Here is a 19,570-nt window from a genome sequence, read left to right on the forward strand (position 1 = left end):
TTATTATTTAAGCCTTTTAATTATTAGACATCCAGTATGTTTCCCATTTTTCACTGTTTTTCATGAACAATCATGATGCTAAACTTTTATGCACAACCCTTCTTATAAGGGTTGATGTGAATATAGGGCTTTTTTTTTTAATGGAAATTTTAATGAGTATGTGGAGCACCTCCACATACTCATCACTCATTTTCAACTACATAAACACATGGCCTACCCAATCCTGATTATTTTGAAGAAAATCCCAATTATTTCATTTCTTCATAAGTACTTAAATATATTATTTCTAAAAGATAGATTCTCCAAAAAATCAGCACTTAGATTAAGTCCTTTCATGTTATAATTACAATGATCTCCAAAAATGTACTGTTTATGTTCCAAGTACTATATAAAAGTCCCTGTTGTGCCTCGGCTTCTCCAAAACTATTTTGTTTTGTTTTAATCTTTATTCATTTCAATCTTTAAAAGTTGTTTGTTTTAATTTGCATCCTTTTGATTAAAGATGTGGTTTAAATATTTTTCATTTGCTTATGATTTTTTGTGTGAAATACCTGTTCATATTTTTGATCATTTAAAAAAATCAAAAATTATTTTATCTTTGTATACTTTTTCCCTATGTTAAAAATCAATCCATTGTTTTAAAATGTAAAAGTATAAAGGAGGTTGCTTATATAATCTCATTTTATAGGCTATTTCAAAAGCAAAAACTTATTAATCACTTAAAATTATGCTGTGGCTGAGTTATACAATTGCAGGAGCTCTGATTATAATCCATCAGCAATATTTTGGGGGCACCTACAGTACTCTGAGGTGTAGGTTTCATTTCGTAGAGAAAAAAGGAATAGGTTCCTTAGTCTTTTTCTGTTGGAGCTCTCTAAACTAAGGGAATTAGATATGAGAAAAACTTACTCGTTTATTTTAGGGGGGTTCCAACTAGATGGAAGCAAATCTTCATGTAATTTTCAGATTTTTTTTTTTTTTTTTTTTTTTTTTGGTACATGCCATGATATGGACCTTTTGTGAATCAGCCACAGAAAAATTTTGAGTGGAAAGTATCATGGATTTAAAAGTCATTTTGAGTTGCATTTGCTTGAGTCAATCTTTCTGCCACCAGGGGTCAGTCCTGCATCAAGACCGTCTCCAGGAACGCCTACAAGCCCTGGCAACCTCTCCAGTGGCCTGAAAACACCTGCACCTGCCCCGACAGCATCTCACAACCCTCTGGCCAATATCCTCTCGAAAGTGGACATCACCCCGGAGAGCATTCTGTCTGCTCTTTCCAAAACCCAGACCCAGTCAGCCCCTGCCTTGCAAGGTAAGCTGATGGCCAGAGGGACTCGCACTGCGAGTGCTTGTCTCAGGCTTAAGCCTGGACTCCATTTCTGAGAAAAAAGAAAAGAATCCAAAGCCATCTATAATAATAGAAGCATAATATGCTAATTATGCCAGACGTCCTTCCAGATGACCTTCTGTACGAAGCTGAGTGCCGGAGGGAAGCCGGTGCCAGCAGCAGGGGGCAGGAAGGCCTACTCTTGCACAAATTTCGTGCATTGGGCCTCTAGTGAAATATATAATATAGTTGATTAATTATTCTCTTTATATTTATTATCTGTGAGCTGGCATTTGTAGTATTATAAAGTATCAAAGATGAAAGAGACTTTAAATATCATCTAGTCTAATCCCCTCCTTTTCAGGTAAGGAAATTAAGGCTCAGTGAGGTAATGTGACCTGCTTAAGGTCACACATCTACCTATTCAGTGATGATCCAAGACTAAAAGCCATATTTCTTGACTGGAGTCCGGTATTCTTTCACCTACACCATGACACCCCTAGGGGCTGCATTTATCCCAGCTCTTAGTACAGGTTAGTATATGTTGAGGTTTACATATTTTAATGTTAACGGAAGCTAAAGACAGAAAGGTCATTCTGCTATCAAATATCTTATGAGATATGTTTGTCTCATTTATGTCCTGTTTTATAGAGGCCTCTATTTATAGATATGTAGTGAGTCTTTTTGTTTTTGGTTACATATAATCTCTACCTTATTTGAACCTCTCTTCGGCTTTGCTAATTATCTGGGTTGGGCTTAAAACTGTTCGCTTCTAGTATTTTTTTCATAAACTTAACCTGCTGCCTGTTTCCAGACCCTCCAGCTACCAACACAAGTATCTCAGTATAATTATGCATTAATTACAGATACCAGAACAGTATCTTCCTAGTGATTTACTCTATATCACTAGATCTCAACCAGGAAGCTCCAGGGGATATTTGCCAGTGGCCTAAAGGCGTTGTCATAACTGGGCGGGGGGTGGGGTGGGGGAGGGGGTGCTGCTGCACCTAATGCATGAAGGCCAGGTAGCAGCTGAACATTCTACAGTGCACAGGACAGCCCCACAATAAAGAATTCTCCAGCCCCAGGTGCCAGTAGTACTGAGGTTGAGGAACTCTGCTTTATATGAATAGAGAACATTACAGGTATCTACTAATTTTATTTCCTAATTGTTCTGTAAGTGGATCAGCCAAGCACTATATTATAGTGAACTTTGTCTTAAGATATAGGACAATTTTATTACATTGAACTAAATACGATTTTTAAAATTGATTTTTAGAGAGAGGTAGGTTGAAAGGGAGGGAGGAAGGGAGAGAGAAAGAGACAGAAACATCGATGTGAGAGAAAAATGTCAATCAATGCTTTCCACATGTGCCCAGAATGAGGATCAAACCCGCAACCTGGGCATGTGCCAGGTTGATGGGGAACCAAACCCGCCACCTTTTGGTCTAAGGGACAATGTTCTAATCAACTGAGCCATACCAGCCAGAGCTGAACTAAGTAGAACTAAATGATAATTCATATCCCCATTCATAGACCAGCAATAAAGAATTAATGATAATACTATAGCACATCTTACACTACTAATTTCAGAGATAATTAGTTTTAGAGATTAGCATCATGTTTATGATTCTCCCTTCTGGCCTATAATTAATAGTAAAAATCTTGAACTCACTTGTTTTAGCTTTTTTTTAGCTTCTTGGATAGATATATCTTAAAGAAAAAGCTTTTCTTTTTTTTAATACTTCAAGTTTGTATTACAGCAGTATACCAAATTCAGTAACAGTTCTTGTTAGTTGGCCAAAGTAGCAGATGGTTCCCCAGTCTCGGTGGCTTAACACAATACAAGTTTCTATCTTGCTAACATTCCATACATCTGATGCACCTGTTCTCCATCTGGGAGCGCTCGTTGATGCCACCCCTCCAGGCAGTGATTCAGAGACCCAGGCTCTGCATCTTGTGACTTTTCCATCTTCAGTATGTAGCTGCCCTGGGAATGGGCTCCATGCCAGCCAGACAGCCAGGACCGAGGAGGGGGAGCTGTGCAGGGAGAGAGGTGTATGAGCTAGGCCTGCGGGTGGGGAGCTCCACCCTCACCCCGTGGCTCACATTCAGTTTTACAGCCAGGTCTCACTGCAAAGGAGGTGGGGGGTGTAATTTAGCTCTGCAACCGTGATCTAGGCCAGGTTCTCCTGCTGTTTCACCCTCCGAGGTCCAGGGGCTGCAAACCAGCTCTCTGAGAAACGGAAATGGCAGTGGCGGAGGGATGCTGTGCTTTCCTGGTCTTCAGTCTCCCGGCCTCTGTCCCATCGCGGTTTGCTCTCTTGTACCAGAGGGGTGAGGTCCTCGTCTCCAACTGTTGCTTGTGGGAGTGGAATTCTCATGATATCCTGAAATCCTGAAAAGAAGAATTTTATGAGACTCGCATAGGGGAATGAGTGATTTTTTTATTTGCATGGAATTAATTCCTTGAATTTCAAGGTCCCATTTCCTCAGTCCAGTCATAGAAGAGTAGCTGGGGGTTCAGCCGAGCTAAAATCAGAGCCAGTGTCCAGAGTTTCCTTCCACGTTAGAGCTGAGCCCAGTCCTGCATCAGGCCAGCTCAGCCGTGTTTCCTTCTGCAGCCCGTCAGTCCATTGCATGTGGAGTCTGCATGGCTGTATGGGCAAATGCAAGAGAACCAAGAGGAACAATAATAGCTTTTGTCTGCCCCCACACCCCCGCCCCGGAAATTGTTGCAACAAGATCATGTGGGCTTTCTCATCAGGCAAAATCTGAGCAGAACTAGGTGTGTTCTGACAAAATGAGAAGTGGGAATCCCAGAAAACAACACTTGTGGAGTAACAGGGCAGTTCATCACCTTCCCTTTCTTTAGAGAAAGTGGGATTCTCCTTACGACAGCTGTGCCCAGCAGCTTAAATAGATGTGTTTCTTCAAAGACTATAAAGAAAATCTCTTAGAACTTTGCTCTGATTATGTCACTCATAGCCCGTATTGGCAGGTTTTCAACACAAAAGAATGACTTCAGTGGGCAAAGGACTGTAGAGCAAGCCTGTCAGACTCCTGCGAGATTGACATGCTTGCTGTAGAGCAGCGGTTCTCAACCTGTGGGTCGCGACCCCTTTGGGGGTCAAACGACCCTTTTACAGGGGTCGCCTAAGACCATCAGAAAACACATATAGAATTACATATTGTTTTTGTGATTAATCACTGCTTTAATTATGTTCAATTTGTAACAATGAAATTGGGGGTCACCACAACATGAGGAACTGTATTAAAGGGTCGTGGCATTAGGAAGGTTGAGAACCACTGCTGTAGAGTAGGGCTTGTTAAGATGGAAGAAAAGTGCCCTGGCCAGTGTGCTCAGTGGTTAGAGCATCAGATTGCACACCCAAGGGTGTCAGGTTCAAGGGTGTCAGGTTCGATTTTGGTCAAGGGCACGTAATTGGGTCATCCATTCGTTCCCTGCCCCAGATCAGGGCACATTTGGGAGGCAACCAATCGATGTGTCTCCCTCACATCAATATTTCTCTCTCTCTCCCCCACTCCCTCCTTCCACTCTCTGAAAAGCAATGGAAAAAATATCCTCAGGTGAGTATTAAGAAAAAAAGATTGAAGAAAAGTAATATTTAGTGGCACAAAACTGTTTCATCTATTGCCAGAAATCTGAATAGTATCTTTTTTTTTTTATTTCTTGTTTTTTTGTGTGGTTGTTTTGTTTTGTATTTTGTTAATTCTCACCCAAGGGCATTTTTCAGGTTCTAATCCTAGTCCCAGTCAGGGTATGTGTGGGAGATAACCAATCAGTGTGTCTCTCTCTCATTGATGTCTCTCTCTCTCTCTCTCTCTCTCTCTCTCTCTCTCTCTCCCACCCCCCTCTCTCTCTCTCTCTCTCTCTCTCCCCCTTCTTTCCCTCCCACTCTCTCTAAAAAATCAATGGGGGGGAGGGCTAGGGGCATCAATGGGAGAAATAAGGGGACATATGTAATACTTTCAACAATAAAGAATTTTTAAAGAATTTAAAAAATCAATGGAGAAAATGTCCTCAGGTGAGGATTAATTTAAAAATTCTTCAGACCTTAAATCTCTTAGCAAATATGGATTAAAATTAAAATTTTGAAGAAACATTAATTGAAGTATTTCATGAACTATTTTCTTTCACCATATCATTATGAAGGAGCTCTTTTAGTGTCTAACTAAAAGCTATAAGCTTGGGTTGGAGTACATACAAGTTTTCATTTATGACTAGAAAGTGGGTACATTTTTCAAAACATGATTTTAATGTATAAGACTTGTTATCTTTTTGTTGTGTTTTTCTAAAAAAATTTCTACTGGAGCAATTTGCTTTGATGGACTTCAGCCTTTGCCCAAAAAATTCTATTTCATGGCTTCTGAGAAGGTTTTGTCTATCATTAAGGAGGGTTGAATCTTACCACTGTCAACAATAATTATTCCTTGAGTTTTCCCCTCTATAAGGTGGTGATTGTGTGTTTTCTTGTGAAAGATCAGAGCCTTTGATGATCTAGCTTTGTGTTTGTGGTGTATGTTTATATGTTTATTATTGCTACATTTTACAACCAAAAATGATAGCTTAGAGCAGTGATCGCCAACCGGTGGTCCAAGGACCACTGGTGGTCCATGAGGTCTGAAAGGTTGGGGACTGCTGGCTTAGAGCATTGTGTCCCCAAAAAGATAGCAAAAGATGCTTCTTTTTAAAGTGCCCTGGTTCAAATATATTTCTGCAGTTTGCATATCTTATCTCTCTCTTGAGAATAAAAAGTATATTAACTTACTAGAGATAATTATGGAGGTTGGAAATGAAGGATAGAATATCTATTTAGATAGTGATGGCCAAAGGGAAGGGGCACAGGCTGGGTGGAGGTGGGCAAAAGAGGGGGAAATGGGGACATCAGTAATAGTGTCAACAGTAAAAATAAATTATATAAAAAAAGAATATCTATTTAGAGAAACAGTTTCACAAATCAAACATTAAGAAATACTGACTTGCCCTAGTCAGTGTTTCTCAGTGGTTAGAGTGCCGGCCCAAGCACAGAAGAGTCATGGGTTTGATTCTGATCAAGTGCACGTACCTGGGTTGCAGGTTCGATTCCCAGGCCCCAGTCTGGATGTGTGCAGGAGGCAGTCAATCAGTTTGTCTCTCTCACATTGTTGTTTCTCCCCCTCCCTCCCTCCCTCCCTTCCTCCCTTCCCCTCCCTCTCCCCCTCCTTCCTTCCCAATCACTCTCTCTAAAAATCAATTGGAAAAATATCCTCGGGTGAGGATTAACAAAAAAAGAAAAAGAAAGAAATACTGGCTTAAAGTGTTATTTTAAGAATGATTTTGCTTTCTTTCTTTTCCTGCTTTGTCTTGTTTAAACTATGAATGATTCTGACACTAAAATCTACCCCTTCCTGTGGCCTTTCATTGTGCTATGTTGGGCTTGTTTCATGACTGCACTAGAAACATCTCAGCGATTTGCTCTCTTTATATTGGCAAGTAAGTCCAGTGTTTTCTGTGACATTTAGCAGAAATGCTTGTTTAGTCAGGATTTCCTTTGGCCTCACATTTTAATGTCCATCTGGTTCCCACTGGAGTGAATGAGAATATCCAACTGGCCTAAACTGTTTATTGTAAGGCAGGGAGTTGTTCTTTTTAACTCCTCTAATCTCTGCTTCTACAGGCCTGTCGTCTTTACTTCAGAGCGTTACTGGGAACCCAGCTCCAGCCAGTGAAACTGCATCCCAGAGCACTTCAGCTTCCCCTGCCAACACCACTACAGTCTCTAACATAAAAGGAAGAAATCTACCCTCCAATACCCAATCCTTTATTCCCAAAAGCTTCAACTATTCTCCTAATTCATCGACATCTGAAGTCTCTTCAACTTCAGTCAGCAAGGCCTCACTTGGGCAAAGCCCAGGGCTTCCAAGCACTACGTTCAAGCTGCCGGGCACCTCTCTGGGGTTCACAGGCACCCACAATACCAGCCCTGCTGCCCCACCTCCTGAAGTTGCCATGTGCCAATCTTCAGAGAGCTCCAAGCCAAAGCTGGAGTCCGAGTCCACCTCCCCAAGCCTGGAAATGAAAATCCATAACTTCTTAAAAGGTAATCCTGGTTTCAGTGGCTTAAACTTAAACATCCCAATCCTGAGCAGTTTGGGGTCCAGTGCCCCAGCAGAAAGCCATCCCTCAGACTTCCAGCGTGGCCCTACTAGCACTTCAGTTGACAACATTGATGGAACCCCTGTGCGGGATGAACGCAGTGGGACGCCCACCCAGGATGAGATGATGGACAAGCCCACATCCAGCAGTGTAGACACCATGTCCTTGCTTTCTAAGATCATTAGCCCTGGTTCTTCAACACCCAGCAGTACAAGATCACCACCCCCCGGGCGAGAGGAAAGCTACCCCAGGGAGCTCTCCAATTCTGTGCCTACATTTCGACCCTTTGGCCTGGCCAGTGAATCATCCTATAAGCAGTCTTCTGATGGAATGGAGAGGCCATCTTCCCTGATGGACTCTTCACAGGAGAAGTTCTATCCCGATACTTCTTTCCAGGAAGACGAGGATTACCGAGATTTTGAGTATTCAGGGCCTCCACCCTCTGCCATGATGAACCTAGAGAAGAAACCAGCCAAGTCTATCCTGAAATCCAGCAAGCTCTCTGAGAACACCGACTACCAGCCAATCCTGTCCAGTTACAGCCACAGGGCCCAAGAATTTGGGGTAAAGTCTGCCTTCCCTCCATCTGTAAGGGCCCTCCTGGACTCTAGTGAGAACTGTGACCTTCTCTCACCTTCCCCTGGGCTGTTTGGTGCCTTCAGCATAAGAGGGAATGAATCTGGGTCTAACCGGTCACCGTCACCGAGTAAGAATGATTCATTTTTCACCCCTGACTCCAACCACAATAGCTTGTCTCAATCTACCACTGGGCATCTCACTTTGCCACAGAAGCAGTACCCAGACTCTCCTCACCCAGTCCCACATCGTTCCCTTTTCTCTCCGCAGAATACCCTTGCTGCTCCCACGGGCCATCCACCCACATCAGGCGTGGAGAAAGTCCTGGCCTCCACCATTTCCACCACGTCGACGATTGAGTTTAAGAATATGCTTAAAAACGCCTCACGAAAGCCCTCAGATGATAAGCATTTTGTCCAGGCCCCCAGCAAGGGCACTTCAAATGAAGGTGTCAGTCTCTCAAACCTCACCCAGCCCAGCTTGACCACCACTGAGCAGCAGCAGCAAGAAGAGCACTACCACCGCATAGAAACCCGAGTCTCCTCCTCCTGCTTAGACTTACCTGACAGCACTGAAGAAAAGGGGGCCCCTATAGAAACCTTGGGCTACCACAATGCATCCAACAGGAGGGTGTCCGGGGAGCCCATACAGACCGTAGAGTCCGTCCGAGTTCCTGGGAAGGGAAACAGAGGACATGGGCGTGAGGCTTCAAGGGTGGGTTGGTTTGATCTGAGCGCCTCAGGCAGCTCTTTTGACAATGGCCCCTCAAGTGCCTCTGAGTTGGCATCCCTTGGGGGTGGGGGCAGCGGAGGCCTCACTGGCTTTAAAGCAGCACCATACAAGGAACGGGCACCCCAATTTCAGGAAAGTGTCGGCAGCTTTCGTTCCAACAGTTTCAACTCAACATTTGAGCATCATCTTCCCCCATCCCCCTTGGAACATGGGACACCCTTCCAAAGAGAGGCAGTGGGGCCGTCATCTGCCCCGCCCGCCCCTCCTAAGGATCGTGGTGGTGTCTTCTCTCGAGAAGCACCCGCTCATCTGCCCTCTGTGGATCTTTCGAACCCCTTCACAAAGGAGGCCGCCTTGGCCCATGCTGCCCCGCCCCCCACTCCTGGAGAGCACAGCGGAGTTCCTTTCCCCACCCCACCCCCTCCAGCCCCTGGGGAGCATAGCAGCAGTGGTGGGAGTGGTGTCCCCTTTTCTACTCCACCCCCACCTCCCCCTGTTGACCACTCTGGGGTTGTACCCTTCCCAGCCCCACCACTGGCAGAGCACGGAGTGGCAGGAGCAGTGGCAGTATTTCCCAAGGACCATAGTTCTCTCCTTCAAGGGACCTTGGCTGATCATTTTGGGGTGCTCCCTGGACCCAGGGACCACGGGGGCCCCACCCAACGGGACCTCAACGGCCCTGGCCTTAGCCGTGTACGTGAGAGCCTGAGCCTACCCTCCCATTCTCTGGAGCACCTGGGCCCAGCCCATGGAGGAGGTGGGGGAGGCAGCAACGGCAGCGGCGGCCTCCCCTTGGGCCCCTCCCACAGAGACATCGTCAGCCGGAGTGGTATGGTTTTGCGGAACCCCCGGCCAGACTTTCGGCCTAGGGAACCTTTTCTCGGCAGAGACCCGTTCCACAGTTTAAAGAGACCCAGGCCACCTTTTGTTAGGGGCCCTCCGTTCTTTGCACCAAAACGCCCATTCTTCCCTCCCAGGTACTGATGGAGACCAAGGGAAAGGCATTTTGAACAGTCGAGAGAGCATTGGAAGTAGGAGTTTGGTTTATTGTTTGTTTTTCCTCCTTTGATTTATTTTTCTATGACCAAGGGCCTCCCTTCCAAAGTAAAAAGTCGTACATATATGCTTACATTTCACTATTCCATCCAGTCCTCCCTCCCACGGCACTTACCTACCTACCTTCCCCGAGTTGTTTGAATTTTAGGGGGTGGAGGGGAGCAGGCAAAGGAACACAACCAAAGCCGCTTCCTTTGGCTGGGAGTTTGAGGGACGGGAAGAAAAACAAATCTGCTATTACCCCATCTATTGAAGAGTATTACTGCGTTTGAAATAAAACTTCCACCAGAACAGATAATAATGTGCAATGTTGGGATGTTATTTTGGGTTTGGCTTATCAGTAGTCAATGGAAGGGTTCCTGCCCCCTTCTCTCTGCAGCTACCCTAACTGCTGTAACCAGGGGCTCCTTCCTTGTGGCTCTGTGCCCTGCTGACAGCCGGGAGATGTTGCAAGGGAGGAAATGTGGGAGAGCTCAGCGCTGTCATTGCTGTTCTGCTTTGTTTGTTTCGAAAGGCGGGTGGAAGTTGAGCTCTTTACCTTTCTCCTCAAATCTTAATTTAACAACCACACAAAAGGCAGCCTTTCCATAGCACTGTCAGGCCGTACCTGAGGAGTGCTCTTCTGTCCTAGTAAACGTTTTTCCTCTTTGTTTTTGGAATGGAACAGAGCAGGCTTTTGAGGTTAAAATACGGAGTAACTACAATAGAGAGTTAGAGAAGGGGACTATTAACAGTGTGATGTGACCTGCCCATCCTTCATAAACGAGAGAGTGGAAACCGTTTTTGAGATAGTTCCGCTCCTCTGACACCCAGCTCTTCCTGCTTTTCTTGCTTGGCTTTCTCAGCTTCGCTCTGCTGTGGCCAGAAAGTCGCTCCAGTTGACAGTGGTTACAGGGGTGGGACTGTGCTATCGTCCCTGTGTTTTTTTCATGTAAGAAGTAGACATTTTTTACCCTGGTGCCTCCCTAACGTAAGTGATACTTGTTGGCATATTTCAGCAAAGGTTAACTACCAGGGAGAGGGGATTGTCTTTATCTTTCCTTTCCCCTTGCCGTGCTCCTGTATTCACCCCATTCTTGGTATTTATTTCAAAGAAGGTTCAACAGCATCATTCTTTATATTACACCTCTTCAGATGTGTCCTAGTAACAAGTGAGCATTACTAGACATATTTTTACAGAGGAAACTGGAGGACATGGAAATCCAAATTTACCCCACTCCACAGTAGCTGCCCATCACATATCAAGGCTCCAGCCTTATCCTCACTTCCCACTCCCAGTAGGAAATAAAGGATGTTTCTGCTCTTAGTCATTTCACACAGAAAGTTCTCCCTGAACTGAAAGGCTTCTTATTTGTGTTTCTACAGAGTACTGGGGGATAGACAATCACAGCACTTTGTGTGTTTCTAACTTTATATTTTAGGGACATTGAAAAGCAAATGTTGCGTTACTATTTGTTATTTAGTGTCTTATCCTAAGGTACACACACGGGTAAACTCCAGCTAGATGAGTAAAACAATATGAGTGTTTTAGAGAATCCTAGTAAATTTCCTATTTTCTTCCAGGTTAGTATAGAACTACAGGAAGTGGGATTGCTTTGGATTCCTGCAGTGAAACCTCAAAGGTGGGGGAGAAGACAATGTAGTGACAGAACGTGATGCTTTGTCTCAAAATAAACTTGCTTTTCAGATAAAGAACAGCTTAAGCCAGGTGTGTCATAGTTTGGGGGTTCTCTGTAAGTTATTCCATGTTATTTATTTGGGCTCGCTATGTGTCCTGTGGTTAGGGTGCTGCAAGTCATTCATCTCCCTAATGCATTTCTGGTCCCAGGCCAACTAACTGTTCTTTCTTCCTTTGACCCTCTCAAGCCTCTCTGCCCTGTGGCTCTCCCACACCAAAAATGCATGGTATCATGACCTTGTGTGTGGGATGGGGTATATAGTGTAGCCAAGCAAAGAAACAGTATAGTTACATTGAGTCCTCAGACATTTGTTTAGGAAAATGTATAAGTAGGGCAGTGAGGGTGGGGAGGGGGAGTTCTATTTGACTCAACTGAAATAGAATTTTTTTTTTTTTTGGCAGAAATTAAGGGGGATGTTTTTCATTCTAGAATAAAAGAATGTGAATTCTTTCTGCTGCTCTTGTTTAAGCTAAAAGTAGTGTTTACTTGAAAAGGCTCTCTGACCATTTGGTTTTATAAGAAAATATGGAGATGTCAGGACAGTGGCCTCCTGAATGTGGGGGCAGAGAAATTGTCCTCAGAAGTGTGATGGCTAAGACATGAAAGGAAGACCGTGTACAGTTTTAAAGATGGACTTTTAAGGGCTGGCTTTCTTTTGTGGGCTGTTTTGTTTTTAAGCCACAAAATCCTCCAAGCGCTTGTTTAGGATGGAAGTGAGGATTTGTGTGACTTTGAGTTGTTCACTTTAAGGAACTCTTGTCTACAGCAGTAAATGAAGACGACAATGTACATATGTGATATAGTGAAACAAAAGACAATTCTGGTATTCATAACATGAAACAAAGGGGTTTTATTCTTTCTGTGTCTGTGATTTAAAACTCCGTGCCCATGCTCTGACTTTTGTATTTCAACCTGAGTTTAAAAAAATAAACAAGATATTTTTTAAAGAAAGCATAACATAGTGTGTCTTGGAAAGGACATGATTCACAGGAAAGCAGACTATGCGAAGTTGTTACTAAGGTCTTTGGTGCTCACTGTAAAAATCACAGACAGAGAATTAGTGGGGATTGTGAATACACTGGTACCACCTAAAACTCTGATACAGCGTCAGAAATGAGAGTCCTTAAGTAGTTTGTAAGTTTACTCTTCAGTGAGCTTAGAGGGAAGCTCTCCCTGCTTCTGCCCGCCCAGATGTTGAGAGTAAGTAGAATTCGGTTTGATTCCAGGGAGGGTAAAATGATCAGAGAGTAGGACTTTTATCCTTTCCAAGCCCAGAGATACAATGTTTGTGATATATATGGTACAGCAAACCTATCTAGATAATGTGAATATGCTAGACTTCCTAATTGCAGAATATTCACTATTTCCTGAAATTACTGGTTCATGCAGAATTAAGCTTCAGCTGTTATTGTTTTGAAGCCGCTGTAAATTACTGCTTTCCCCCCTTTTTCCTCCCCTCCCCTTTTTTGAATGGGCGGGGGTGCCTGTTAAAATTAGAGATGTTCTATGATATTCTCACGTGTTCAGTGTGGAAAACAAAACAAGTACATGCTTTAGAGGCAACATGGAAACCCTTTTGAAATGTGTATTATCACTTAATAAAATAACTAGTTCTCGAGGTTTGACACTTTTCTTTGAGATTTGGGGCTTCAACCAAGGGCCTCTGGCTTCTCTGGTGAGTGCAGAGAGTAGGAAACTTCTCCAGGAGCTGAAGGAGCTGCTTTGTGGCGAAGGCCGGTCCTTGGAATATCTACATTTTCTCCAGCAAAGGCCCTACATGACTGTCCAGGGCTGAAGGTGAAACCAACTACAGAATGCTAAAAGAAAAGCCTGGATACCTCTCTGAAGATATGATTGGATTGGCTTTGGTCTAAGTGTGTGGGGAAAGGATGGTTGGTGTGCCTGCACCCTTCGGAGGCTCACACAGATACCGCAGACCACCCGTCTCGTCCCTTCCTGTGACCATGTGCACCTTCCTCTTCCAGCCATTCCTTTCTTTTTTTAAGTCTGTTTGTCTCCAATATTACGTTTTTGTTTTCCAGTTTAATAAAGTATGGCTTCCTTTGTGGTGTGGTTGGCTCTTCCCCTCTCACATTGATCTTGTCCACCTGTCCTTTGACTTCTGCACTTGGTGTCTCTGAAGGCAATCTGAATCTCTCAAACTCATGGCCGTGTGGGTTTTGTTTGATCCTTTGTGTAATTCAGTTTTGGAAAGGGATTATGGGTGGGATGAGATCAAAGATGTTCAGGGAGTGATACCGCAGGCTGGTGGTGACCTGGGCTATACTGTGTGGATAATTATTTGTGTATGTCTCCAACAAGTACAATTGTGAGTAAAAAAGCATTTGTAAAGCAAGCTTAGGATTTGGAGAGAGGACGGGTCCTCAGGCCATCTCTGTACCCACATCTACCCTTTTTTGCTGCATATTAGCAATCTGTCCTCCAGAAACCACACAACCCTTCTTTCTTGCCCCATCCCTTTTCCGTAACCCACAGAGGCTTAAAGAATGGAATGTGGGCTCTTGGGTAGAGAGAGTCACGGGCAGGCATCTAGATCAGGCCGGGGTCACTGGCAGGATAGAGGCTCTAAATAGCAGCCTTGCTTATGTGAAGCTAGACACGTCACCAGAAATTCAGAAACAGCAGCGGCCTGGGAGCACACCCAGAGGTAGGGTGCACCGCTGAACTGACTGCCGCTGGAATCTGGCTCACCCTTTCTTCCTTGTCGCCTCGGGACCTTGACTGCCCACCTGATTCTTGTCTCCACCCTCATGGAAGCAATAGCTTTTAGACTTTCTCATTGGCTTTTCTGGGCATGTTGGAAATGGATCCTTCCCCCAAAATTGTTTTTAGGCCAGTCTGGTATAGGAGGGATGAGTTACTCCCCCATGTATGTAGATACAGTAACACAAACACCATCCGAATGGATTTAGGGTACTGGGGTGTTTCTCATACTTGTTTATGAGTAACTGTATAGACAAGTCCGGTCAGCTGCTGCTCACAATTGCTGAGTAATAACTCACTGAGGCTGCCTAGACAAAGCTGCTAAAGGGGCGTGAGTGAGACATGGGCTCCTAAGTAAACATCCTGTTCTCCCCCCCACGTAGAAGAAGAAAATGCATGCGTCAGGTTAAAAGAGCAAGTCAAGTGCAGTGTAAACCATCAAATTCTGACTGCTGGGGGAGAACAGGAGGAACTCCTGTGTTTATGCGTTTGAGAGGAAGGGGATAAGGCTGAGATCTATGTAGAAATTGACACTGCAGTTACCTATGGCTCCTTTATTTTTTCCTTTCCCTTCGTGCTCACGGTGGCCAGAGTCAAAAGTGGCGAATACAGATGTGGGTGGAAGGGCTGGTGAGCAGTGCCAACAGCGAAGACAAATCCAGGCCCCAGCTTTTTGTGTTTGACTCAAAGGGGTGTTGGCTAAACCAGTCCACCCTGGATCTGTTGGGGTTTTTAGCAAATTCAGTGTTCCAGAACGTCCTTATTTTTCTTATTACTTCCTTATGTGTTTTTTAAATCTCACCAACGGATGTTTATTGATTTGAGGGAGGGAGAGAGCGAGCGAAACATTGATGTGAGAGAAAAACAGATTGGTTGCCTCCCATACCCGCCCTGACCAGGGATCGAACCCACAACCTAGGTATGTTCCCTGCCCGGAAATCAAACCCAAAATCTTTTGGTGCACCTGGCAAGGGCTCCCTCCCCCCTTTTATTTTAATATGTTTTTATTGACTTTTTAGAGAGGAATAGAGAGAGACAAACATCAATGAGAGAGGAACATCATTGATTGGCTGCGTCCTGCACGGCCCCCACTGGGGGATCAAACCCGCAACTGAAATACGTGCCCTTGACCGGATTTGAACCTGGGACCCTTTCAGTCCGCAGGCCGATGCTCTACCCACTGAGCCAAATTGTTTAGGGCAAGGGCTCCCCTTACTTTTGAGAATTACTTTTCTGTGTAATTTGTGAAAAAGAGATGAGGACTTGAGACCTCTCACATTTTTCTTGGGGTAACGCAGTTGAAATGCCTGGAGAGACAGGAGATGGGTGACACCCTGTGCCTCAGTTTTGCCCTCCCCTGGCTAGGAATTCTTTGCACCTACACGGGACAGTTCAAGCCCCATATCTCCTAGGCAGCCAGGCATTGCCAAAGGCAACAGAGACTAGTAAAGGATGGACTTGAAATCTTGGTAACTGGGGACTGGGCCTTACTTGCCTTCTGTAGATGTGCCTTCTCTAGGACCTTCTTTTGGAGTGCTTTGATCTTTCCTTTGTTTTTACGTCAGCATCGAACCTCAGTTGACGTCCCTGCACTGGTTCCTGTGTTTGGGAGACTTCTCTGTTTTTCCTTTGGAGGGTCGTTCAAGAGGCGGCGGGTAGAAGTGGCTGTTTCCTTGTTTCTCTTCTATAGACTCAGGAGATGTCTTGGGGGAGGGAACTAGAGAATTTAGGTGCACCCAAGGCTTTGTTTTCAAAGCCAAGTTTAACTTATTTCCATGCTCCTAATAGGAAGCTTTCCCCCCTTTATTTACTCAGCAAATTTGGTTGAACTTTTTCTCTCTTCATGGCATCTTAAAGCGATGTTACAGTAAAAAGCTTGGCCCCATCCTAGATCTTTATTACTAAGGGAAAAAGCGTTTTAATAAACCAAAACTCCCCATACCACCTGCTGTACCTTTAGACCAGCCGTGGGCAAACTACGGCCGAGGGCCGTATTCGGCCTGTTTGAAATGAATAAAACTAAAAAAAGAAAAAAAGACTGTACCCTTTTATGTCATGATGTTTACTTTGAATTTATATTAGTTCACACAAACACTCCATCCATGCTTTTGTTCTGGCCCTCCGGTCCAGTTTAAGAACCCATTGTGGCCCTTGAGTCAAAAAGTTTGCCCACCCCTGCTTTAGATACTTGGCTAATTGGGTGAGCCTCAAAAGCATTTGGTGGCAATGATATAAACCTTTATATATTTTATCTTCTTAAATTTATCTTTTTTACCTCCAATATCTTTTCTGTCTCTTTGATGCAGGGAATTTTTGCTTCTAAGAGCTAAGATAGGTTTGGAAGTATGTGTTCATCTGATGATAAGTGGGAAATGTTCTTTACCTTCAGTGGAGAGCATTCTTATATATAAGATTATAACAACAATACGCTTTAGCTCACTTTAAGATGTCTATTTTAAAAGTGAAGTAAAACTGAGAATCTCCCAAAACTTGATTAAGTGTCTAGGATACCCTTAACTGAGGATTCCCTTTTCCCTAGACTTCTGTGAAATCTGGCATTATTTCTTGAACACTTCTTTTTCCTTATCTTTAGTCTGCTAGAAAAAATTGTCTTGGCTTTTTATTGGACTCCTCTCTCCAACCTATATATTAAAGCCTTTGGGGCCCCAAACGCTCCAAGTAGGGTACCTGGAGAGCAAGCGGAGCCGTGCTCCCAAACATGATGCATTCTGACTCGACTCTTCTGGTGTCTAAGAGGCAGCAGAAGATGGCATAGTTTAAAGGCTTTGGATTCAGAGATTGGGACTTCTCTGAGGGTAAATTTCCATGTTATAAAGGGAGCATAAGAAGAGCTACTACTTGTCAGGGTTTTTTCTAGGAATTAAGATAGTGAAGACAAGCACTGGGCACATAGTAGGTGTTCAGTGATACTCTGTATGGAAATAAGAGCAATTTTAGGGATGCTTCCCAGGCAGGCTAACTGGTTAAAATTCCCTGAGGCTGAGACAGAGTAGGCACAATTCAGAAATGGTAGCAGAACCGGCGATGAACGAATTGGCCTTAGCTAGCTTGCTTTTGCTGGCTGGCTTGCTACAGAAGGAGAAATTGAATAACTTGAAATTCCTTCCTTCATTGCAGCACAGGTTACATAGGCGATGATGTAGTTGTTGATTGATCAGCATCCCACACACAGCTCAGTGCATTGCATGTAGTGAGTAGCCAGTAAATGTTTGAGGGATGAGTATAGGAAGCTGCCATAATAATGGAGCTTACTTATTCCACCATCTCTCTATTCTCCACACTCAAAGAGGACAAGGTAGAATGATTTAAAAATGTGTGTCAGTATATGTATCCTTTGGCGTTTCAACTCAATACAATGATTGGTACATTCTTAATAATTTATTGAGCACCTGCAATGTAACACTCCTGTCTTTTTTGGTGCAGACCTATGGAAAGAATTCTCTCTTTTCACACTTTGTGAATGCCACTTAAAAATCCTCACTTACCTTTTCACACACACACACTCACACACGTGATATCCCTTTTCCACAGTCTTATTTCTTTTTATATTTCAGGGTGTCTAATATGTAAGAAGATGGAGCCAAGATCTAGAATGGTGCCTGTGACTCAGATCAACTGCTGTCTTTCCCAGACAGAACCTCTGGCCTCCGGAAACCTAGATTAAACAGCATTTTCTGACAGCTCTTCCTCCTCAGTCCTTGATTCCATCACCACTGGAAACTTGAGCACCAACTCTAACCACCCCCACCCCCAGGTGAGGGCACTAATGGGAATCACTGAGAACCTCATAGCTGGCTCCAAGTCCACTTTCCCTCTCACTTGACTAAAATCTGACTGAGATTTTGTTTTTACTGTGTAAGAAAATAAATATAGCTAGTCCTGTATCCTAGATACAGTATGGAAAGAGAAAAGAAGGATAAAGGAAGTTGAAAGCCAGAATGGGGATGAGAGGCAAAGGCCTTGCGTAGGAAGCAGAGAGCCAAGATTCTGGGTCAATCACCTCTTTCTGAAGTGAACACTATTACCAGGAGAAAAGCACAAGACTTGGATTAAATCCAGAATTAGCACTTAAACTGTTTGGCTTTAAATCACTACCTTCTCTGACTTTACTAGTAAATTTCTCATCTATAAGCTTTAGAGGTCTCCTAGGTCCCTCTTAAGCACCATGAGTCTAAAGGGACTCCAAGAAGTGCCCTCTGCAGATGCTCTGCTCCAGTTCTTTATTTTTAAAAATTATATATATATAATTTTTTTACTTCAAAATAAGATATGTGCAATATGCATAGGAATTTGTTCATAGTTTTTTCTTAAACTATAGTCCGGCCCTCCAACGGTCTGAGGGACAGTGAACTGACCCCCCGTTTAAAAAGTTTGAGGACCCCTGGTATAAGGTAATGGGCAACAGTACGGACTATATCTCTATATATATATTTGATTTTTTACAGAGAGTCAGCAACATCGACGAGAGAGAAGCATCAACCAGCTGCCTCCTGCACACACACACCCCCCCACACACTGGGGATGTGCCTGCAACCAAGGCACATGCCTTCGATCGGAATTGAACCCGGGACCCTTCAGTCCCCAGGCCGACGCGCTCTATCCAGTGAGCCAAACCGGCCAGGGCTGCTCCAGCTCTTAAAGCTGTTATATTAATTTATTCTAGTGGTTTGTCCGTACTGTTGCCCATTACCTTATACCAGGGGTCCTCAAACTTTTTAAACGGGGGGTCAGTTCACTGTCCCTCAGACCGTTGGAGGGCCGGACTATAGTTTAAGGAAAAACTATGAACAAATTCCTATGCACACTGCACATATCTTATTTTGAAGTAAAAAAACAAAACGGGAACAAATACAATATTTGTATTTGCATGAGGCCCGCGGGCAGTAGGTTGAGGACCCCTGCCTTATACCATGCATTATATTAGATGATTTACATAAAATAAATGTCAGCAATTGGGAGCAACACTATTTTTCCTATCTCATAGATGAGCAAACTGAAGCATAGAAAAATAAATAATTTATCCAGAATTACATAGTGAATGGAAGGCAGATTCAGGATTTACACTAGGTCCGATTGGTTTCAAATCTATGCTCTTAAGTGTTTCCTATTTGCTAGTAAAGACTATGTAAAAATACATACGTGGTTAATTGGAAGTTACTGACTACCCTTTCTGGTCCGTTTTTCTCCCACTCTCACTCCAGAGTTTTCTTGCTCCTGTCCTCAAACCCTCAGGACCTCTTATTGCTACTTTGGGCTGAAACTGCAGGTGTCGGATTGCCAGTGTAACCGTGT

The 19,570-nt window shown here is 43.9% G+C and overlaps 1 protein-coding gene across 1 annotated transcript in view; it reads left to right on the forward strand.

Moving 5' to 3' along the window:
- The window catches only part of RPRD2 (regulation of nuclear pre-mRNA domain containing 2), a 67,942-nt gene extending 54,338 nt beyond the window's left edge, over positions 1-13,604 (forward strand). Inside the window, exons 9-10 of the mRNA XM_015558686.1 lie at positions 1,025-1,315; positions 7,012-13,604. Of these exons, the coding sequence (XP_015414172.1) occupies positions 1,025-1,315; positions 7,012-9,782 (3,062 nt within the window). The 3' untranslated portion in view covers positions 9,783-13,604. The remainder of the gene's footprint in view (positions 1-1,024; positions 1,316-7,011) is intronic.
- Positions 13,605-19,570: the final 5,966 nt, after the last annotated feature.

Source organism: Myotis davidii, unplaced genomic scaffold (genome assembly GCF_000327345.1).
Source record: "Myotis davidii unplaced genomic scaffold, ASM32734v1 scaffold653, whole genome shotgun sequence".
NCBI lineage: Eukaryota > Metazoa > Chordata > Mammalia > Chiroptera > Vespertilionidae > Myotis > Myotis davidii.